Genomic DNA, 25198 nt, shown 5'->3' on the forward strand with positions numbered 1-25198 from the left:
TTTATTTTTTGTTATTATTAATTAATAATTAATTAGCAATTAAGTAATTTATTAAATTCTTTTTTTATATATTTACACTTTTTTTGTTAGAAAATTTTGTTTTCCAATCGTTGACTATTCCTTTCAATTGAAAATTTTTTTTCCTAATTTTCATAAGGAAATTAAATTCTTTTTTTTACATAAGAAACATTTTTCTACTTGTTTTCGAATTAAGAAAGAATATTTCGTTTTCAGGTGAAAATTTATTGTCTAGAGTTGTAAAACAAATATTAATCTGTAATTGTAAAACAAATCTATAGTTGTAATAGAATATAGTTGAATATTTGTTTGCATTTAAATCATGGGTGAAACGATTAAAATAAAATTATATTAAACAAGCAAGTAGAGAATGTCGTGATTATTTTGTTATTTGTTAAATAATTTGTAAGTAAATGAAAATTAGGAAAAAAATTTTCCTAGGAATTTAAAGTGATAGAATGAAATTTTATTCGATGTGAATTAATGAATTAATAAAATGGAGGATATTAAAATTATTTTAGGTAAACTATATTAAATAAATGAACAATTTCATCTTTTTTTAAAAAATATTTATTAAAATTGAAATTTAATTTTCTCTTATTTAATTATTATCATTCTGCTTTTAGTAAAACGATTTTTGAAATTTTCGTCATTAGATGAAACAAATTTATATTGTGAAAATTCGAAAATTGAGAAAACAAAACTGTATACAAAAAAACGCAAAAAGGTTGTGATTTGAATAGCAAGAAATTCAACGAAATACCTTTCTTTTATGTATTAATTATGCAAGTATGTCAACGACACTATATTTCTGATTTGTATTTAATTTTTAGTTAGTTAAAAAAGCTTCCACGGTTGCATAATGTTTTTTTTGTTTGTTTTTTTAAAAGCTCTGGCGATAATTTTTTTTGTATAGAATTAAGTCTTTTATATATACATATACCTATTATTATTATTAATATTATATTATTATTATCCTTGAAAAATCGTTAACTGTAAATATAAATGACGATTCCATATCGTTTCATTCGAATGAATGTTTTACTAACAACCTTATTGCGATGTGATGATGAAAGAAAATCCAAAACCTTGTCGCAATTAACAAGTATTAGTATTTAATCTAAACCCTCTTCTTTCAAACAAAAAAATATATATTTTTAACGTCTTTTGACTATTTTATGTTATTTTTTGTACTTGGTTTGAGTCCCTCTCAAAAATTTTATCATCTCGTAAATATATATATATATATATATATATATATATATATATATATATATATATATATATATATATATATATATATATATATATATATATATATATATATATATATATATATATATAGTATTCTATATATATATATATATATATATATATATATATTTATATATATATATAAATGAAATTTGTCCACTTTGCATATTGTGTAAGAATTGTATAAGAATTTAACGTTTAAATGAAGAAAAAAAGTATTTGTACATGCAAATTTTTGAGATATTAATCTCTTCTTTGTGGAAAGAGAACAATTTGAGTAAAAATTATTATAATTTTAAAGTTGATGGAAAAAAAATGAAATTTTCTATTATTCTCGTTTTTAGTTAAATTTTTAAAATGAGAAAAATTTATTTTCTACGTATGTTTTTTCTTTTATAAACTTATTGTGATTTGTACAGTTTTTATTTGTAAATTTTCATTTTTTTCTTAAATTACCATAACAAAATTTTTTGGCAATCAAAATAGAATTTAAAACTAAAGGGAAACAAAATTCTTCTTAGATAAATTGAAAAAGAAAAAAATAACGATTTCTATATTTTTGGAAAATTATCGTTAATTATTTATTTAGTAAATTTTATTTATGAAAAAAAAAATTGATTTTAATTTTTGAAGAATTCAATTTGAAGAAAATAAAATTTTCAAAAACGTAAAATTGAATTCTTTAAACATAGTAATTTTTGAGAAAATTCGTGAATTATGAAATTTGTAAAAAAAAAAGAGGAAGGATAATAATTTATTTTTTTATAATCGGCTGTAGATTGAAGACTCAATCGTCGCTCTTTTCACTTATTTTTTTTTTCTCTTATTTATAAGTTAAAAACACTCGAAATTTTGAAAAATAAATTATTTTCGAAATTTCGAGTCTCAGTGAAATATGTAAATAATTTATTAAGATGAAAAAATAAATGTAGGCCTTATTTTTTACCTGAATGTTATAAAAACTAGCGCAAAAGATTATATAAGTATATAGTAATAATGATAATAAAAAATGTTAATATTTGGTGGCTGACAATGAATTCGAAAGAAGCCTGCAACATATGGAATAAAAGTCTGTGCGTGCCTGTTTTTATCGCAAAAAAGAAAAATTACCCACACAGTTCAAGCGATTGTTGTGTATATTGATTATAAGTGTAATATTAAATAATAATATTCCATTGTGTATACAGAAACTTGAAAAAAATCTCATGTTTCAAATTATTCAACCATTCAATAATTTTATTTTTAGTTGAATTTCACCAAAGAATTTTTTTCAAAGTAACATTTATGATTTTATTTATTTAATAATTTACTTACTTTTTTAAAATTTTTTTATTACTCTCTGAACTACCTAGTCATTCAATTTACCAGTATTATTATTATAAAATAAAAAAAATTTTATCTTCGAATACAACTTTCAATTCTAGAATTATTTCAGATTCGAAATTAAAAAAAAATTACTTATTTATTATTTATTTTTACAAATTTTACGCAGAAATTCCATTATTTTCAAAATATTATTAATAAAATTTATCAAAAAAATTCGATTATTTTTAACAATTTTAATTAAATTCTTCCAAACAATTCAATTATTTTCTAAAAACTTAATTTAATTTTTTTTTATTCTTGGCAGATACCTATTCAAACATTTTCAATGCAATTTTAATATATTTTCCAAAAAAATTTAATTATTTTCAAAAATTCTAATAACTTTATTCTCAAGAATTGAATTATTTTTTAAAATTCTAATAAATTTATTCTAAAGAATTTAATTATTTGCAAACATTTTAATAAAACTTTTTATAAAAATTACGTTAATTTTAATACAATTTTAAATAAATTCATCGAAACAATTCAATTATTTTTTAAAATTTAACAAAATTTCTCGACAAAGATCAATTATTTTTTTAAATTTTGAAAAAATTGTTTACAAGAATTCAATTAATATTATGAATAATAAAATTATTTCCAGGATTTCATCTATTTTTAACAAAATTTCTATAATCAAATCAATTATTCTCAAAAATTTTGAAAATTTTATATTTAATAAAAATTCTTCGAAACAATTCAATCACTTTGAAATTTTAATTAAATTCTTTTCAAATTAATTCAATTATTTTAAAATAATTTTGATTACATTTTTTATAAGAATTAAATTATTTTCAATAAAATTTTAATAAATTTCTCCAAAAAATTCAATTATCTTAAAAAACTAATAAATTTCTTCGAAAGAATCTATTTATTTACAAAAATTTTGATAAAATTCTTTATAAAAATTAATTGCAATACAATTTTATTTTTAATTCCTCGAAGAAATTCAATTATTTTCAAAAATGTTGATAACATTTTGATAAAAATTCAATTTTAATAAAATTCGTCTCAATTTTTAATCATTTTCCATACAATTTTTAAAAAATTGGTCGCAAAATTATGGAAAATAAAATAATAAATAAATTAATAATGGAAGTAACTACTTGTTTAATTAATTTTTCAACTAATATAAATTAATTCAATTAATCTTCTTTTAATTATTAAATTAAATTCGAAATTATTTTGAGTATATAGATCAAAATTAACTTGTTTCAAAATGTTTTTCTTTAAATCTAAATTTATCTAATCATTAGAAAACGAAGCCTTCTCAACAATTGCTGTTTTGTATTTATTTATTTTCTTCTAAATTTCTTAAATACTAAGGAATCAAGTCACATTCAATTTATTTTTAAGTTTTGAGGCCTTTTTATTTCTTTTCGACATTAAAATTCACAGTTTTAGCTTTTAAGTAATCAATTTCTAATACTTGTTTAAGTACAAGTTCTATTTACAGTCTATCCTATGGCTAAAAATTACACGAGAAGTGTGATTTCAATATTTGTTTTTTCATGACCAAAAACAGGTTTTTTTTCGCTAACAGGAAAAAGAAAATCACGAAAATATCTGTTATTGGAGCAAGAAAAATTTTAGCAAAAAAAAAAAAGTTTCTAAAAAGTGGTTAAAAATAACTTTTTCACTGAAAAAGTGTAAAAATTTGTTTTTTAAAAAAATATTTCTCTTGTGCGTGGAATAAAATTAAAAAATAGTTTAAAAGTCATTAAAACTTAAGTATCTAAAATTATAACGAAACATGTAAAATTCTAAAAAAAAGCCGATACCTCAATTAACAATTAACCTGCTTTCAGTCGTACCAGTCTTTTTTGTTTTTTTTTCTTTTGCACATTAATCTCGAATTTAAGTGACAAAAACAAACAGTTCCTGACATAATTTAAAATTTACGCTTTTCTATATAAGAAAACAATATTTTGTTAAAAAGAAAGTAATTTTTATGCTTAAAATTTAAAAAAATATTCTTATTGGCACTTGAGAATTGTCCTTTAAAATTCGACCTCTTTAGGCACTTTATATTATTTTTTAAATCCTCAGATTCCAAATTAATCAATTATTTTTTTATCTTCCAAATATTGGATTTTCTTTTCGAAAAATATTGATTTGATTTGGAATTTTAAATTGTTACTTCTCTGCAGTTGAATACATTGAGAGTGCTTTGCTGTTTTACTATAAAAATACAACAAGCATTCGAAATATTTACAATATTTACAAAAAGTAAAAGTTAATTTGCTTTTTTTCAACTGCTTGTACTATTATACGTTTGTCTACCTCCCAATTCTAACAAATAACGATCAGGATGGTCCAGCCATTCGGAAGCGCTTAATTTTACAACTCTCTGCTTTTCCGCTTCTTTAACTTGCCACTTTTTAATATCCAATTGCTTTTCTCTAAAATATAATTTGTTTTTATTTAGTTTATTTATTATTTTACAAATTTGATAAAATATTGACTAAGTAAAAGTGAATTACCTTGATTTGGCGTCGCCACAACCCCAAACTTCCAGACTCGAGATACGATATGGAACACGTTCAAAAGTGACAGAATTGAAAGCTTGATCAATAATAATGCTTGGATCACGGGGATCTTTACCGGCTCTTAAACCCTGTGGATAGCCACGAATTTCAGTGTTTAAGTACAAAAGTTTTGATCCTTTTTCAACGACACGATACGATGGTAATAATTCAATTATCATTGAATCCTCATCGCCCCAATAAAGATGTGATTCGCGCCATTCAACGCATGAGCATATGCAATAAGTCGGTGAATTTTCCACTTCCTCACTCACAGCCCTTATAAATATTAACGTTGGTCCTTTATAGCCCAATACATGATGTAAAAATCGATTAACACCAATTCCATGTTGATCGCTATTATACAATAATGTCCAATGTTTTGGGCAAATATTACCCGACATTTTTGTTATTAACGCCTGCATTCCCTCCATTTGTGGATCTTCTATCTACAAATTTTTAATTCAAAATTATATTATTTAAATAAATAATAGAAATTTTTTTAACAAATTAGAAAATTGGCACAATTATCGTTTTGAACAAAATATAAATTAAAAAAGTAAGAAAATTTCTATTTGTATTGCGGCAAAGCGTTCTTAAGATTAAAGCTAATTAATATAAAACTAGCAAAGTCCTACGCTAGCAATCTGCCTACACAGAAAAAATTTATTTTTATTTTTTGTCACGGATTTTTCAGAAATCCTAGAATATAAAATAAATCATTATTAAAAAAAAATCAAAATCACTGCTTTCCCCACCTTCGATCCTCTTGCAAATTTTTTTAATGACTTCTAACATTAAAATAAATAATTAGCAAACGAAAAAATTGCTTCCAAGGCATGGAAATTATAATTTAGTTTAAATGCGGGGATTTTTAGAAAATCCGTGAAAAAAATCAAAATTACTACTTTCCTTGCCTTGGATCCTTTTGCGATTTTTTTAATGGCTTCTGTTATTAAAATAAACATAATTACCAAGTGAAAAAACATGCCTCTACTCAACTCAAGTTTCAAATGTAATTTTTATACATGTAATTTTCTCATGAAATCCCTCAAACATTTTTTAAGCTCATATAAATGTAATAAAATTCAAACTCAAAAAATTTAAATTATAATTTCTTCAAATATTTTAATTTTCATTCTTAATGTTTCTAACAATGGTTGGGGTACAGTTTTTCTAAATCGTATTTTCTAAAAAATTTTTTTCTAATTAAGATGGATTTCTAAAAAAAACTTTTTTCTAATAAAGGTGATTTTGAAATTTTCTGTCTTCTAATAAAGGAAATTTTCTGAAAATTTATTTTTCTATTAAAGGTAATTTTCAAAATTTTCTTTTTTCTAACAATATTCCATTTAAAAAAAAATACTTGAGATTTCGTTAAAAAATTATAATAAAAAATATAAATTGTGCAAATTTTTTAACAAAATTTTAAAATAATCTAGTTAAAAATCGTAATTAACAAATAGAAATTATAGAGATTTTTTTCGTAAAGATATTTAAAATTTTCTAAAAAAATGTTTTATAAATATATTAACTTTGGAAATTTTGGTGTAAAAATGATGCAAATTATTTTTTTTTCAAAGAAGAACAGAATTTTGTTAACAAATTGTGATAAGAAATAGTAATTTTATAAAATTTTTTCTTCATTTTCAAAAATAAACTTATAATTTTGTAAACAGAATTGTGATTGAGAGACGGGAAATATGTAAAATAGTTTCTATTTCTTAATCTTAATTTTTTTAACAATTTTCTAATTTTTATCAAAATTATGGAATTTTACAAATTTTAGAAAAATAAACATTAGAAATAAGTAACTTTTTAGAAAAACTTTTTTCAGAAAACAGATTTAATTAGAAATCGCCATTTTTAGACAAAAAAGATTAGAAAATATTTTTTTAGAAAAAGTGTTCACCTACCATAATAATTGTTAGTATTCATCCGAAAAATATATTGAAAACATTGAAATGTTAATAATTGAAGGAAAGAAATTTTTAATAGAATTTATAAGCATTATTTTTTCTGAAATAAATACAAAGTACCCGATTCTGCGTAACCGGAAGGGCAAGAGTATACTAAATATTTAAACTTCAAAATTTAAGTGACTATAATCAATTTATTGTTGTCAAACAAAAGAGGCAAATAAAATTTAGTTCACCAATTGAATAAATTGAATAGTATTGTAAAAAAAATTGTTCGATATTAGAATTTAAACTTTTTATCATTACCAAGTTTGAGAAATTCATTAAAATAAGAATTTACAAAATGATAGTGATTTCTTGAAAAAATTACATCTATTTACCATTTTAAACATCAGACGTCTTGATCATTTTTCTTCAAATTGTAAAAAAATTTCTTTACGTCAGGTTATCACACATATGGGAATACTCATAACCACTCATAACCAAAATAATTTATCAAAACATTAATTATTATAGAAAAACAAAAGACGACACTTTCTGTTCACGGAATAGCAAATTATTATTATATGTATACTAGTCACACTATTTGCGCGGGAATGTTGTATGGAACTGCTTATTTTAAACAATTTAAAAAATTTTAAAGAAATAATTATTATTACCTAACAAAGAGATTTAACTAACTAAAATTCAAATAATTTCACTCAATGGTCTCAATTTAAATAGAATTTACATTACTAGACTTAAACTATGGATAGAACAATTCCAATTAGTATCTGGGTCATCTTTTGCATTGCTTATTTTATAAACCCATTTTAATTTAAATACTTTTTTAAGAAATAATAATTATTACACACTGAAAAAAGTTTTACTTGAAGTAGCGATAAGTTTCTTTAGAATAACGAAAGTATTAATTGAAGCACTGAAAAATTTCGCTACTAAAGTGAAATCTGTGTAGTTTATCCAGCTAAATATTTTTTGCCGTGCATAACGAAAAAAGAATTAAATTAACATTAGATTTTCTAAATTAAAAAAAACGAATTCAAATAGAAATTAATCATTTTAAAACTTAACCAAATTCACCCCAGAAATCACTGAATTCGATAATTTAGAAGAAAGTCAGACAAAAGCAGGGTTCCTACAGAATCTGGAAATCATGGAAATCATGGAAATGGTATGGAATTTTTAAAAGGCTTCTGGAAATCAGGGAAATCATGGAAAAGGCCTGGAATTTTTAAAAGTTTCTAAATTTTTCAGTTTTTCATTTTTTCTCTTGAATAGAAATTCAAATAATAATAAAGCTAAATCCCATAAAAGAGAGGAAAAAATGTTGAATTCTAAGAAATTCGGATATTTGAATTTTTGATAATTTTAGATAATTTTAGATTTTTTACCAAAGAGTCGAGACTATTAAATAAGTAAAGTATTTTCCAAGAGCACAAAAATAATGAAGCTAAATCCCATAAAACAGAGGAAAAAATGTTGAATTTTAAGAAATTCGGATTTTTGATAATTTTCGATAATTTTAGATTTTTTACCAAAGCGTCGAGACTATTTAATAAGTAAAGTATTTTCCAAGAGCATAAAAATAATAAAGCTCAATCCCATAAAAGAGAGAAAAAAATGTTAAATTTTAAGAAATTCGGATTTTTGAATTTTTGATAATTTTCGATAATTTTAGATTTTTTACCAACAGGTCGAGACTATTAAATAAGTAAAGTATTTTCCAAGAGCACAAAAATAATGAAGCTAAATCCCATAAAAGAGAAGAAAAAATGTTGAATTTTAAAAAAATCGGTTTTTCGAATTTTTGATAAATTTTGATAATTTTAGAATTTTTACCAAAGGGTGGAGACTATTAAATAAGTAAAGTGTTTTTAAAGAGCCCAAAAATATTGAAATTAGATTTAAAATTCCACTGGAATTTCGTAAAAATTTGACCTGGAAATCATCGAAAAGGTATGGAATTTTAAATTCGGATTTCTGTAGGAATCCTGAAAAGGAAGTTCTATTTTGAATTTCTAAAATTTAATGTCAAATTTAACGCATTAGAAACGAATTACAAGTGAATCCGATAAATTTTGTTAAAATGCTATTACTGCTGTTAAACTTTCTTGTTGTACGAAGAAAATTGAATATCGCAAAAATTGTTACATATTTTATACTTTTATTTTCAAAATAATTTAAAAATTAAAAATAATTTTAATAACGAAACTTTTAATTATTCTAAAAATTAAAAAAATAATTATTCATTTAGCTTTTTAAACAAAGATTTCCGTATATTTCGAATCTAACATAACTGCAAAAAATTAAATTAATTGAAAATGATAAAGTTAAACAACTTTTAATTCTAATTTCTTTGGAAAACAAAAAATCTGTAGTAAAAATACTAATTGTAACTTGCATTAATTATTTAATTACAAGATGTAATATAATATAATGAAGCATCAAATTAAAAAATTCTAAATTCGTTTTTAGAAACAACGAAAAAAAATGTGAGGTAAATTTTAGGCGTACGATAGCCCCAAAATTCTAATTCTATACATTGGTTGTTTAATTGAATTTTTAACTTTATAATTATCATTTACTCGGCAGGTATGTGTCCATAATTTAATGTTAACATTATTTAAATATAGAGAATAGATATTTGATGTAATATATTTTTAATTGAAAAAATTGACAATATATTTTCATTGATTAGTTGAATATTCTATGAATCACGTATTAATTTAAAACATAAAAAAATGTTAAAAGTTTATAAAATTAACATTATATTAAACAATATTTTTATGTAATGAAAATTATAAGAAATAAAAATTGTATTAAATTACTATTTTGTAAAATATACTTTGATAATTTAAATTTATGTTGTAGTCTTTAATAATATAGTAATTATTTCTAATAATAATTATATCTGTCAAAAATTATGAAAAATAAATATTATATTCTTAATAATTACAGTATTCAGAGTTTTGCAAGTTAAAAAATTATTAAAAAGTTAAAAAACTAAATATTCTGTAATTAAGAAATTTATGAAAATAAAATTCAATTGAATGTTATATCAAATAACTTTTTTTAATAATATTGAAATAATGTTAACATTAAATTAAATTATAAAAAAGTATTTACCTTCAGAATGAATGATAGTTGAAAAGTTAAAAATTGAATTAAACACATAATAATATAAAACATAACCATTGAAACACATCAAAACACATTAAAAAGTTTGACATTAAAAAATATAAAAAATGCCAATACTTAACCCACAAAATTTAATTTTCAAAACAAACAAATGAATGCAGATAATTTGCAAACGGAAAGGAAACTTACGATTATTATAATGTACTAGCCAAACTATCCGCGCGCAAGCGCGCGGGAATGTTGTATTACACTGTTTATTGTAAACAATTTCAAGTCATTTTAATTTAAGTAATTTTTAAAGAAATACTTATTATGACACATAACTGAAAAACTAATTAGAATTAAATTTTCAAATTATATTATATTTTTAAACTTCAAAGTACATAAAAAACTTTAACAAATTTTAATACTAATTTCAAATTTTACATCAGATTTTCAAAATTGAAAATAATTAAACTTTCTTGTACGAAGTAAATTGAATTTCGCAAAAATTGATATTTGATACCTAAATTAAAAATAATCTTCAACTTTCTGAACAAACAATATAAATTATATTTTTTTAGAGAATTTCCACTATTTTAAATTCGCTAATTTTCAAAAAAATTTCGAAAAAATCAATTATTTAACAAAATTTTATGCAATTTATTTTTCACAATAATTCAATTACTTTCACTAATAATAAAATTTTTCATGAAAAATCAATTTAAAAAAAAAGTTTTGATTAAAATCTAAGCAAGAATTTAATTATTTTCATAAATAATAAAACTCATCGAAGAATTTCAATTATTTTCATTACTATTTTAAATTAATAATCGAAAAATTCAGTTATTTTCACAAATAAAGTTTTGACACAAGAATTCAATTATTTTAAATAATAAAATTTTCATAATATTTATTATATTTCGAAAAAAAATAATTATTTAAAACAATGTTTATAAAATTCTAATGAAGAATTCACTTACTTTCAAGAATAATAAAATTTTTTACAGAAATTCAATACTTTTTAAATATTTTAATAAGCTTTTCCGCAATAATTCAATTATTTTCAAAAATAATAAAATTCTTCTCTGTAATTCAATTATTTTTGAGAATTATAATAAAATTCTATTCAAATTAAAAACTATTCAATTATTTTCATAAATAATAAAATTTATAGCAGGATTTCAATTATTTTTAATACAATTGAATTGCTCAAAAATTTAATTATTCTTAAAAACTTAATTTCAATTCCTGAACAAAAATAAATTATTTAAAAAAATGTTTTTTTAAAATTCTATGGAAGAATTGAATAATTATTTTCAAAAATTTAATAAAATTGTTCGAATGAAATTAATTGTTTTAAATACAATTTTAATTAAATTTTTTTGAAATAATTCAATTTTTTAAAATTTTAATAACATTTTTTCTAAGAATTCAATTATTTACACAAATAATTTTTCGAAAGAATTCAATTATTAAAGATAAATAAAGAAATTACTCCCGAAAATTCAATTATTTTGAGGTAATTTATTAAAATTTTGTTCAAAATTCAATTATTTTCATAAAGAACAATACTATTCATCACAGTAATTCAATTATTTTTAAAAATAATAAATTTCTTCTTGAAAATTCCATTATTTTAAAAAGTTCTAGTAAATCGTTTGCAAGAATTCAATTATTTTCATAAATAATAAAATGTTTTTTAGAAATTTAATTATTTTCAACAAAATTTAATCAAATAAATTTGTCCTGAAAACATTGAAAATTTTTAAGGTTTTGAAAACATTCTAAGTTAAAAAAATTTAATAAAATTTCCCACAGACATTCAATTATTGACAAATTTTTTAAAAGAATTCTTTGTAAAATTTAATTATCTTTAAACAATTTTCGCAATTCAATGATTTTCAATATCTACTATTTTCATAAAATTTCCAAATAGAATTCAATTATTTAAAAAATGGTTTGTAAAAATCCAATTCTTTTCATGAATAATAAAAATTTTCATCAATTCAATTATTTAAATTAGAATTTGCATAAAATTATTTGAAAGAAATGACTTATTTAAAAATTTGTATAAAATTCTTCGCAAGAATTAAATTATTTTAAATTTCATGAATAATAAAATTCGTAGCAGAAATTCAATTTATAAGCAGGATATATATATATATATATATATATATATTTTTTTTTTTTTTTTGATGAAAATTAGGAAAAAGTCAGGAAAATAAAAAATATGGAATGGAATTTTTTTCAATTTTGTGAAGTGAATAAAACGAGTTTTTTTTCGTTTTTTTTGACATTAAAAAAAATAAAAATAACCCACAAAAATTAATATTCAAAACAAACAAATGAATGCAGATAATTTGCTAACGGAAAGGAAACTTACGATTATTATAATGTATATTGTAAATAAGAAATTTAAAAATACTAAAAACTGAAAAAATTGTGCAAGAAATTTATTACAGACCTTGGATTGCCTTTAAAGTACAAAAAAAGTCGCTATAGTTGTATATTTAAAAAAGTCTAAAAAGTCGTTTATTCAGTGTTATCACAAAAATTTAATTTTTACTGATATCAAAATTGAACTGATTTAAAAATTCAATCATTTTTTTTAAATAAGTGATAAATATTTTAATTCTTGTTATTTATTTTTTCACAAGAATTAAAATTTTTTAAATTTCAATTTCAAACCTTTAAAGTTTAATGTTAAAATCTAAAAAATTGAATTTACTTTTCTTTAAATAAAATTTAATTTACAAAATTTATGATAAAACTTTAAAAGAATTAGTTTTTTAAAAATATTGTAATGTAATTTTTCAAAATTAACTTAATTTCCTAAAAGAATTATTGGAAAATTTCAAAAACTAATCAATGTTTTGTTGAATTCTTTTAACTAAAAATTTTTAAATAATGGATCTCTAAAAATTTTAATGATAATTGTAAAAAAAAATATTGAAAACAATTGAATTTTTAGAAATGTGACGCGCTCCCAAGAAAGGTACCTAAGAAGCAAACGAATTATAGGTTGGGTTCGAGTTAGATTTATCTTGATTAAAAGTTCATTTTTAATAATTTAAATTTAAAACCAATATTCATTGAATATTTTGAATATAGTGAAGACTTGAAGACCAACAATTTTTAATTAATAATTGATTCTCTTTCCGTATTTTTACTTACAAAATTTAAAACATAACCTCAAATTTTTTGCTTCTTAGGTACCTTTCTTGGGAGCGCGTCACAAATATGTAATTAAAAATATTCAAAATAATAGAATTTTCAAAAAAATATGTAATTGAAAATAATTGAATTTCATAAAATCATAATATTTATTTATTTACTATAAAGCATTAAAATGATTAAGAATTTAATTATTTTCTAAATTAGCAATTAAAATTCTTCAATATTTGATTTTTTAAAAATTTAACAAAATACTTCACAAATCAATCATTTTCAATAAAATTTAACAAAATTTTCATTATTTAAAAACTTTTTGATTTTAATAATTTGTCGAAAATTTAACTATCTTCTGAAGATTACTCAAATATAATTTTTGAAAGATTAGACTTTTGTACATTACAAAAAATGAAATAAGTTGCATTTTATACAAAAAAAGGTATTTTGTTGCAATATTTCGAAGAGAAATCAAAATAGTGGCATTTTTTGGAAAATAAGTCGAAAAAAATGTCAAAAAGTCAAGTTTATCCAAGGCGTTATTGATAAATAAAATTAATAATTTTAAGTAACTTAATAAAAATGTACCTGTGTGTAAATTGATGGTAGACTAGTGGACAATAACCAAACATAACTGACAGGTAAGAATGGTTCCGAACAATCGAAAGCATCGTGTGGTTGCTCCAAAACAGGAGTTCCTGGCTCTAAATGAGGTTGCGATTCTTCTTTACACAAAAGATTGTTTCCAAATCGATAAGCAGTTGTCAGCACATGCACCACGTAACGATGCAAACCTTGTACAATTTGTGGGCAATTTTGCCACAACCAATGCGTCACATAATTCAGCGATAAACTTTCTTTTCCATGAAACTGAAAAAACATTTTCATATTTAAAATTAAGCAATTTACAAAATTTTTTATTCTCAAATATAAATTTTTGAATAATTTCATAATCAAAATTTTAAAAATCCACTTATTAAGTTCATAATTAATTATTATTGTTTATATTTTCTAAACTTTTAATAAAGGCTTTGAAACAATTCAATTAATTTTTTTAAATCGTAAAATCTTTGCAAAAATGCAATTATTTTTAATAAAATTTTTCAACAGAATTCAATTATTTTATAAAATTTTAATAAATCCTTCGAAACAATTCACTTAATTTTATAAAATGTAAAATTATTTGCAAAAATTCGATTTTTTCAAATTTTTAATATTTTTAAAAAATTTTTAATTACAGTAGGATCTTTCAATAGTGCAGTTCTGAACAGTGCAGCCATTAGTGAGTTGAGTAGACAAGGGGTTTCGGGGGTAAAGGGAATAATAATTTTCTTGACACGGGCCTGAATGTTTTAGTTTTTGCGGTTTTTGCACGCTTCGAACAGTGCACAATACTAATAATAATAAATATTTATAATTATTAACAGACGTGTTTATTTTAAAAACTTGAAAATTTTTTTTTGTTTAATTCAATTATTCTCAAAATTTTCAATTAGAATTATTCAAAAAACTACAAATTAAAAAAAATTTTCGAAAGATTTCAATCAATCATTTAATAAAATTTTTCGAAAGAATACAATTATTTTTAAAAATAATAATTAAAATACAATTATTGATTAAATTCAATCTTTTTCAATAGTTTTGATAAGATTCTTAAGAAAAATTAAGTAGATATTTTTAAACGTTTTAATAAAATTTTTCGATTAAATCCAATTATTTTCAAAATCTTTAATAAAATCCTTTCAAAACATTCAATTATTAAAAACAAACTGATTAAATTCTTCGAAACAATTCAATTATTTTCAAAATTTTCAATTAAAATTATTAAAATAAAACATTATTTTCTCGAAATGTAAAGAAATTTTTCAAAAAAATTTAATTATATTCAGTACAATGTTAATAACATTCTTTGGAAGAATTCGATTCTTTTCATAAATATTCTTTACGAGAATTCAATTATTTTCAATACAATTTTAATGAAATTTTTCAAAAGATTTCTATTATTTTAACAAATTTTGATTAAATTCTTGAAATGAATTCAATTATTTTTAGTACATTTATTTTAAAATTGAAAATATTTAAAAAGAAAAATTATTATTATTAGGTAATATATATATATATAAAAGTAGATAATAGATTAGAATATGAAGACACTTTTCTAAATTTAAAAAAATAAAATAAAAATGGTAATAATTATTTTCAAGTAACATAAAAATATATATTTAATCCTAACAAAAAATAATAAAATTATTTCCAAATAGAATCGTGACAAAAAATTCAACTACTTTTGACTCATTACAAAGTAGATTACTTTTTTTCTTCAATGAGTCAAAAATAAACCTTGTTAGACAAATATAAGATAATTAAAAAATGTTCCTTACGCAAGAAATAAGAACAGCATTGATGATTCGCTCGGCACTGAGTAAAGTCACCATATTGGCATTGCCCATGGCCAAAACATAGGAAATCATAAGTAGTGATTGTAAATTTTTTAGATTAACATCACCCTCGACATTTAAATTAGAATACATCCTCACGTAATTTTCAAGTACTGATTCATCATTAATTATTGAAATAAATTTTTCCGCTTGCTGTTTAAAGGCAACAACACCAAGATGTGTTGTTGTGGCTTTTGCACAACTATGAAGATAATTAAATAATTTGTCTGCCAACTCGGGATAATGGGGAAATAGATATTTTTTTATTACATTCGCTGTTATACCATTTATTGCTTCCTCACGTTGCGTTATATCAGCCAAAATCTGAAAATTTCAATAGATTTATTTTCAAAAAATTTCATTTTCCCGAAAAATGCAAGATAAATAATTTTAAAAATAAAAATTCACTTATAAAGTACATAATTAATTATTATTGTTTATATTTTCAAAAATTTAATATAATTCTTAGCAAGAATTCAATTATTTTCAAAAATAATAACATTATTCGGAAGAATTCAATTATTTTTTTGAATAGTAAAATATTTGCAAAAAATCAATTATTTTCAACGAAATTTTTATAAAATTTCACGAAAGAATTCCATTATTTTCTAAAAAATTTTAACAAATGCTTCGAAACAATTCAATTATTTTCTAAAAATTTGATAAATCCTTCGAAACAATTCAATTACTTTTATAAATATAGTAAAATTCATAGCAAAAATTAAATTATTTTTTTAAATAGTAAAATTCTTCTCAGGAATTAAATTTAAAAAAAATTCAATTGCCCGAAAAATGCAAGATAAATAATTTTATAGATTTAAAAAATTTCCCGTTGTGCAATATTTGAGAGTTGAAATTAGATAAGAGTATAGTAAAAAGTAATTATTTCGTAACAATGAAATATTAAAAAAATAAAAGATTATTTATGATCCATAAATAAAATTTAGAGATTATGCAAATACCTAATAGTACTCATTTTCCAAAAGTTTATTTTGACGATGAAATATTATTGAAATTCTAACCTCAATATGTAACGATAGTATATTTATAGATCTTTAGAAATGAAATGTAAAGAATTATGTAAATAATTATGAAATACAACGTAATATCAAAACGATTGCGAAATAGTGATACTGAATAACAGCGTGATATTTAAAAACAATAATAATAAAAAAAATTTTGCAGAAAAATCGGAGTAAAATATATACTATAGTGGAAAGTTCCTAATCGAGAAAATGCCGAGGAAAAAATTGGAGCAAGGTTAAAATTGAAGTACATTGTTAAACAATATTATTGTTGACTAATAAAAAAAGTTGAAAATCAACTTACTTTTGCTAAATTCTCGATGGGAATAAAGTGAGTGTGTGATCCATTCTGAAAATCTGTTCCCGAAGGACTTCGAGAGATGGTTTTTGTGGTTACTTGAACAACACCACCTGTTGTTGTTGCGCCAATTTTTTTCTTGGCACTTCCTTTCTTTACCATATGATTTCCCATTGTTGGTACTTTTTCTTTGCAAAAATTGGTGTGAAAATTTTGTATATTTTAATTTTAATTTCTTTTTTTTAGTAAAGCATTCCTTTTCTCTTCACACACACTCACCCGAAAACCTTGCGTGCTCCCCACACACTAAATTCCTATCGCGCGCGCAGCTTGTGTCGTTTGTTTGTGTTCATACGGTCGACACACGATTTATAAATACACACAGCTTTCACTGAATTACTTGAAGTTACGTTAGAATCGAATTAATTAATTTTAATTTTTTTTTTTATCATTTTTTATTACGGCAATGTCCTTCTTTTAAAGATAGCCGCTTATCTTTTGAAAGGTAAACAGGGTTGTGTAGTTAATTGAAATTAAAATGTTCTGATTGGCGATTCTATTTTTCGGAAAATATATTCGCCAATCAGAATTTGTCCACGATTTCTTAAGGTTTGTTTGATCTCGCAAAAGCGGTAATCGATAATAATCGATTTCGCTTGTTTTTTAAAACCAACCTAACCTATAAATTTCGAACTGTCAGTTTAAAACGTTTAAAAATGTCTAAATTTAAAAACATGGAATTATTACCACCACCAAAATCGTTAATGAATCATAAAGATTCTGAAAAAGTATGGGAAGTTATAAACAAGAGATATCCAAAAGTTGCACCACTTTTATGTGAAATGGAATATGTACTTTACGAGGCAGAAGATCTCGTCGATCAATTGCAATCATCCAGCAATCTTGAGATTGGTAAATTATTTTCAATTTTTGATTTTCGTTATTTTTTCTTACATTAAATTAATTAATTATTTCATTAATATTTATTTTATTAATTTTAATTATTGTTATTTAAATAATTATCATAAAATTATAATTCTAAGTTTTCTCAATTTAAACAAGTTCTGAACATTCAAAATTTCGAATAAACGAAATATTTCGAAATACATTAAAAAATTACTGATTTTGAGTATTATAGAAAGTAAAAAACAAAGTTAAATAAATGGAATCTTTATATATTTTTTAAACGTTACTCAATATTATTTCTATAAAATTTGAATTCGAAGAAGAAATAAATTTGAAAGTTCAGAACTTTGAGAACGTTTATCAACTTTTAATAAAAATTGAATTTATATTCAAAATTAAAGTTAACTCATCAATGGATGAATCTTCGAATGTAAATTTGGATGAAGAAATTGAATCAAAAGTAAATGAAAATGTATGTGTAAAACAAAAATTAACATAATTAATTAAAGTAGAAAAGTTTATTTTTTTCTGAAATTATTTTAATTTACAGGAAAGTTTAAAAAGTGATTTCGAAAATCAAGAGACGAATTTATCTACTAATGCACAGGAAATCGTGTTAGGTGAGAAATTATTTATAAATAAATAAATTTATTAAAATTCAGCAAAATACAAAAGAGAAAAACGAGAAAAAAAAATCAACTTCAATTTCCAGAAAAAAGTACAGAATTAATTAAAGTGGGAGAGAATAAGAATTTGACAGAAATTCTCGGAGACGATGGCAATGAAACGGAGGAATCACTTTACATTTTAAAGAGAGTTGTTGAAACTATAAAGAAGAGTGAGAATAGCATTTTACTGAAAAATTGCGATGAAAATTTGAAAATAAATTTGGAACCTAATGAAATATTTCAAGAAACAGTGAATGTAGTTGAGACGAAAACATCTGAGACTTTGAGTACTGATGCTGATTCTTGGAGTAAAGTCGTGGGAGATTCTTCTGAATCAAACGAAAGTTTTCAAGAGGAATCCACAGATAATTCAAGTAATTTTCAATTTTTACTTATAATTTATATTTTTTTTAATTTCTTTCTAAAATTTTTTACATTTTTTTATCTTTTAGGGTTGCCACAGGTCAGGAAAATCAGGGAAAAGTCAGGGATTTTTATTAAAAGTACTAAAAAAAATTAAATTTTTAGAATTCATAAAAAAATTCTGAACTTTGGTGTTTTTTTTCCTTTTGTTTGCTTCATAAATCGTAAACTTATTTACAAATGATTGTAGAGATTCAATTATCTTCAAAAAATTTTAAAAACTCGTCAAAATTTCAATTATCTTTATAAATAAAATAATTCTTAACCGAAATTCAATTATTTTCAAAAATTTTAATAAAATTCTTGTTAAAATTTCAATTATTTTCAAAAATTTTCCCCAATTCAACGATTTTCAATATCTACTATTTTAATAAAATTGTCCAAAAGAATCCAATTATTTAAAAAAATTTTAATAAAATTCTACGCAAACATTTCTTTATTTTCATAAATAATAAATATTTCACAGGAATAGAATTATTATTTTACAAATTTTTTCGTAATAATTCCATTTTTTATGAATAATAAAATTTTCTACAGAGATTCAATTATTTTCATAAGTAATAAAATTCTTTTAAGGGGCCGTCCATAAACCACGTGGACACATTTGGGGGGGCGGGGGGGTGAATCAAAAGTCCACGTTTGTCCACGAAGGGGTGGGGGGGTGTTAAAGCAAATGTCAACGTGGACATATAATCAAAGATATTTCCAAAAAAGATATCTTAAGCTTAATCAGAATGATCATAAGTTTCAGTTAATCAATTTCCCTGACAATTTACTGATATTAAAATTAATTTCCCTGACAAAATTCTTTTTACAGGAAAATATGAATGTTTACGGAAAATGAGTAAAATTTATAATTTTAATTATTTTTTAAAATGACAATTATAACCCTTCCTGAATTCAATTATTTTCTACAATTTCCACCCAGTAAAAAAAAAGTATTGGAAGAGAGCAAATAGTATTGTCGGTGAGTTTCTGCCAATACGGTTTTCACGCGAAAACATATTGGCAGAAACTCACCGCCAATACTATTCGCTCTCTTCCAATACTTTTTTTTACTGGGCAACTAAACCTTCGTCTTTGAATCAATTAATTTAAATAATTTTCCGAAAGTTCTTCTAAAATTCTGTTATATTTTAAAATTATTTTTGAATTTGATTGATAAATTTTAATTAAAAATTTTTAACATGATTGTTTCCTCTAAAATGTTAAAAATAATTTTAAAATGTTATTTTTTTGTATATATTTGAATTTTTGAAAATATGTAATTGAGAATATTGAATTTTAAAAAATTAGAAGCTAATTTTCATTAATTTTCATTTTTAAATTTACCTTTAAAGATTTTTTATTGTACAAAAATTGTAACGAAAGACTTAAAATAAATTAATTATTTTCAATTAAATTTTACAAAATTTCAACTATTCAAAAAGATTTGTTTATACAGGGTGGCCATTTTTTTGTAAAAAAAAATTCACGGTCATTTCCCGGTCATAAATTATTTTTCCCGGTCATAAATAATAACTCTGAAAATAAATTATTCCATGAAAGATTGAAAGAATTTCCTGATTTTTAGACAAAACTTTGACTTTTTCCTAAAACCTAAAAATATTTTAGTTTACTCTAAAAATAATTTTGAACTTAAATAGATTTTTTGAAATAAATATTTAATTATTATCCATTATTTTTCCATATAGTAGGTATTCAAATTTTAAAAAAATTCAAATTTTAAATCCTTTAAATTTGAATAATTTTTAAGAATTGCTACTGTAACTTATTAACAATTATTTTCAAAATTTCAATTCAATTATATTCTAGAAATAACTAAAATATTTCTAAAATCCACTTGTTTACAAGACAATTTCATGAAATTTTGAATAATTTAAAAATTTTTTCAATTAAATATTAGGTACATATTTAAAAACATAACTAATTTGAAAAAAATGTGAATAAAAATATTTTTAAAAACTGACTTATTCAGAATTTTTAATTAAAATCTTTTAAAATTCAACTTTTCTAAAACTTAAATTTGAAATTTTTTAAAATTCAATCTATAATAATTATTAATTTAACATTCTAAAATACAGAAAAGTTTGCTTATCAATAATTGCAAAAAAAACTAATTGATATTAATGCAAAATACGATTTTTTAAAAATTTATTTTCTAAAGAAAGAAATTTTATTTATTTTTATATACATTATTTATTATTCTAAAATTAATTTTTATAAATTTCGTATCACTTTTGTTCTAATTAGTTCAAATTTTTAATAATTCTTATTTGTTTTGTTATAATATTATTGCAAAAAAATTTTTAAATTGATTTATTTTTCACTATTCTATACGATGTGAAATTTTTTCTCATTGAAATTTTTTTGACAAGTTTAATTAAAATTATATTTTGTTTAATTATTGTTAGAAATAGAAAGAATTTAAAATTAAATTTAATATTTTCTTTTTCTAAATCTGTTACGTTGGACAGCAAAATTCATAATTTTCTTATAAATTCTAGAAATTGAATATTTTTATAGTACTTTTTATAAAATTCTCTGACAAAATATAAATAGATTTTATAGAAGATCGTTCAATCTTTTTTAATGAAATATAGTTAATACCTAAGTCTTGAAATAAATATTTTTATTTTTTCTCACAAAATAATGTGTGTTTTTAAAAAAAAATCCAAAATCCCGGTCAAGTTCAAAATTCATTGTCAAATCCCGGTTTTCCCGGTTTCCCGGTCCAGCTATAATTTATAGTTATTTTTCACATTATAAAAATCAAAATAACTTGTACTTTTTTTTTACTAAAAATTGTGGTATTTTGTCGCAATTATTTTAAATGAGTCGAAAAAAGTCACAATTTTCTTAATTTCCCCGACAAAATTTTTTCCTGACATTTCCCTTACTTTACTGACATTCTTGCTTTGAAATATATTCAAAAATAATCTTTTTTATTTTTTAACATACAGGAGTAAAAAAAACTTATTTTTTTAATTTGCAATATCCACGTGGACAATTGTATAGGGGGGAGGGGGTTTGACAAATGTCCACGACTGTCCACAACGGGGGGCGGGGGGGGTCAAAAATTGGTGAAAAATTGTCCACGTGGTTTATGGACGGCCCCTAAGGGATTCAATTATTTTTATAAATAATAAACAGGATGGCCACATGTCAGTAAAGTCAGTAAAGTCAGGGAAATGTCAGTGAAACAAAATTTCTGTCAGTAAAGTCAGGGAAATATCAGGGAAACAAATTTTTTGTCAGTTAAGTCAGGGAAATCTCAGGGAAACAAATTTTTTGTCAGAAAAGTCAGAGAAATGTCAGGAAAAAAATTTTTGTCAGGGAAATTAAGAAAATTGATAATATTTTCGACATTGCAACAAAATGCAACAATTTTTAATACTTAAAAAATTGCAATTTATTTTGATTTTTATAATGCGAAAAATAACTATAAACAAATCTTTCAAAAATTGTTTGTTAATCATTTTTTAATATAATTAAATTTTTAAAATTTTTATATAATAAAAACCATTTTGAGCAGTTGAATTTTTGTAAAATTTAATTGCAAATATTTAATTTATTTCAAGTTTATTTACAATTTTTGAAAATGATTTTTTGAAGAATTTTAATTGTAAATTTTGAAAATAATTCAAATATAAAAAATTTTAATAAAAAATCTTTAAAGGTAAACTTAAAAATAAAAATTAAAGAAAATTAGCTTCTAATTTTTTTAAATTCAATATTTTCAGTATTTTCAATTACATATTTCCAAAAATTCAAATACATACAAAAATAATAACATTTTAGAATTATTTTTAACATTTTGGAGAAAACAATCAAGTTCAAAAATTTTTAATTAAAATTTAAAAAAATTAATTAAAAGTTTTTTAAATTTTACAAAATTTTTTTTAAGAAATTCAATTATTTTTGAAAAATTACATTAAAATATTTTTAAAAACTAATTAATATTTTTTTAAGATTTAATTATCTACGAACAATGTAAATAAAAATTTATGAAAATTTACTTTTTGAACTTATTAAAATTTTTGAGAAATCATGGTTCTGTTTATAATTAAAAATCTTTAAAAATTTGATCATTTCTATTTATATTTTTCAAAAATTCAATTGTTTTTAAAAGATTTTACCAAATTTAAATGGTTTGGAAATTTTTCAAAATTGAAAATTATTATCTTTCAAAAATTATTTTAAATATATAATTAAATTCTAGAAGAATTTTTGGGAAATTATTTAAATTAATTGATTCAGAGATAAAGTTTAGTTAAAAAGTGTAAAAATTAATTGAACTCAGGAAGGGTTATAACTTTACACGGAGAGAAATTTATAGTAGTGGGTAACATAATTGTGGTTAGGGTGACCATCTTTAATGCTACGTATACAGACAGCTATCTAGATAGTCACCGTTACCATCAATATCATCAGGAGTAACATCTTGGTAGTAAGGGGTAGCATAACTATATTTTTTTTAGCATCTGTGATGGTTGGCAGTAGCATAATGATAGTATCGTGTAACATCATCTTTTTAACATCAAAATCTGACTATCCATTTCTCTCAGTGTAATTTTTAGAAATTATTAAAATTCATAAATTTTACCCATTTTCCGTAAACATTTATATTTTCCTGTAAAAAGAATTTCGTCAGGGAAAGTAATTTTAATGTCAGTAAAGTGTCAGGGAAATGTCTGGGAAATTGATAAACTGAAACTTGTGGCCACCCTGAATAAAACTCATTTTAAGAAACATTCAATTATTCAATAAGTTATTGTTTTTAATTGAATTCTCATAGAATTTTCTAATAAAAATTGACTTGAAAGTGAATTTTAAATAATAATTAAATATTTAAAGCATTAGAGCATGAATTTTTAGAAATAATTTAATTTTTAAAAGGTTTCAAATTAAAATCTTTGGAAATCAGAATTTTTTATACTTTTAACTAACAATTCTGTAAAATTAATTTTTTTTGGAAAAGTTTAATTGAATTTTGTTTTAAATTATTTGAAGTTTTTATTTCCTAATATATATTTAATAAATAATAAATAATTAATAAATTGACGAATTTCTGAATAATTGAAATTTCGTAAAATTGAATTGTAAACAAATGTATTTGAAGATTCTGAAAGAACTTTTTCAAAAATTATTAAAAATAATTGATTTAAAGAAGAATTTTAGTTGAAAATTCTAGAAAATAATAATTGAATTGAAATGATAAAAAATAATTTTGAAGAAGTAACTGTAACAATATTTTTATAATGTAAAATAATGATTTCATCACTCGGTCATCTTTAATTATTATAAAACACTAAGAAATCGATCACTCCGTATCGAAGACACGGAGTCAACGATTTTTTCATGTTTTATAAAAACAAAATTAAATTTTTGTGGCAACCCTGTCTATCTTTTTATGTATTTTTTATATTTTGCCTTCTGATTTTTCTGTACATTTAAAAACTTGAATCAAATAAATTAATTTTACTCTCTAAAATTCTATTTAATTCTCGAAAATTTAAACACGACAGGAAATATTTTCTTTGTTTACAATCAATTTTTAACTAATTATTACAAGTTTTGCTATTACTTTTAAATTAGTAAAAGTTCTGAAAGTTCAACTGAACGTAATTTATGTATTTCTTTTCTAAATTCAAATTTTATTGAAATAATATTGCGTCACGTATTAAAAAATAATTTCTTGTTTCAAAGTGTCAACATTTATAATTTGTATTGCAGTCAGAAATTTTTTGATAATATTTATACTTAAAAAATATTTCGTTGATTTGAACGTTCAGAATTTTTTGAGAATACATATGACTTAATAACTTTCCTTTTTTTTAACAGGAAATGAAAATTGTGAGAAGAAATCAAAAGAAGTGGATGATTTGAATGATGAACAAGAAGACGAAACACTTAATAAGGGAAATTGAATAGAGAATGATTTTTTAATACAATTCATCAGCGCAATCGAGTGAGAAAATATATTTCAAAAAAATATACATTGAGGGAAGATTTATTTACAAACTGAAAGAAATTTGAAGGAAGGGATAAAAAAATGGTTATAGTTTCTA

General features: G+C 21.7%; 2 protein-coding genes across 4 annotated transcripts; one reads left to right on the plus strand and one right to left on the minus strand.

Annotated features, from left to right (window-relative positions):
* Positions 1-4824: 4824 nt before the first annotated feature.
* On the minus strand, positions 4825-17440 carry LOC122497571. The gene is made up of 5 exons (XM_043604775.1): positions 17137-17440; positions 15751-16131; positions 13958-14239; positions 5121-5611; positions 4825-5039 (listed from the first exon to the last, which is right to left on the minus strand). Exons 1-5 carry the CDS (start codon positions 17302-17304, stop codon positions 4889-4891), a joined length of 1473 nt encoding a protein of 490 aa, XP_043460710.1. The 5' UTR covers positions 17305-17440; the 3' UTR covers positions 4825-4888.
* A 194-nt stretch (positions 17441-17634) lies between these two features.
* LOC122497573 lies at positions 17635-25107 on the plus strand. Of its 3 annotated transcripts, XM_043604778.1 has the most exons (6): positions 17635-18042; positions 18438-18508; positions 18587-18656; positions 18749-19078; positions 19157-19207; positions 24972-25057. In XM_043604778.1, the coding sequence occupies exons 1-6, from the start codon at positions 17847-17849 to the stop codon at positions 25055-25057; spliced, it is 804 nt and encodes a 267-aa protein (XP_043460713.1). In that variant the 5' UTR covers positions 17635-17846. The 3 variants fall into 3 exon arrangements, with proteins under 3 accessions (XP_043460713.1, XP_043460714.1, XP_043460715.1); XM_043604779.1 differs by lacking the exon at positions 19157-19207 and having other exon boundaries at positions 24972-25107; XM_043604780.1 differs by lacking the exon at positions 18438-18508.
* The last annotated feature ends 91 nt before the right edge of the window (positions 25108-25198 follow it).

This window comes from Leptopilina heterotoma, unplaced genomic scaffold (assembly GCF_015476425.1).
Source record: "Leptopilina heterotoma isolate Lh14 unplaced genomic scaffold, ASM1547642v1 Lhet_134, whole genome shotgun sequence".
In the NCBI taxonomy this organism is placed as follows: Eukaryota; Metazoa; Arthropoda; class Insecta; order Hymenoptera; family Figitidae; genus Leptopilina; species Leptopilina heterotoma.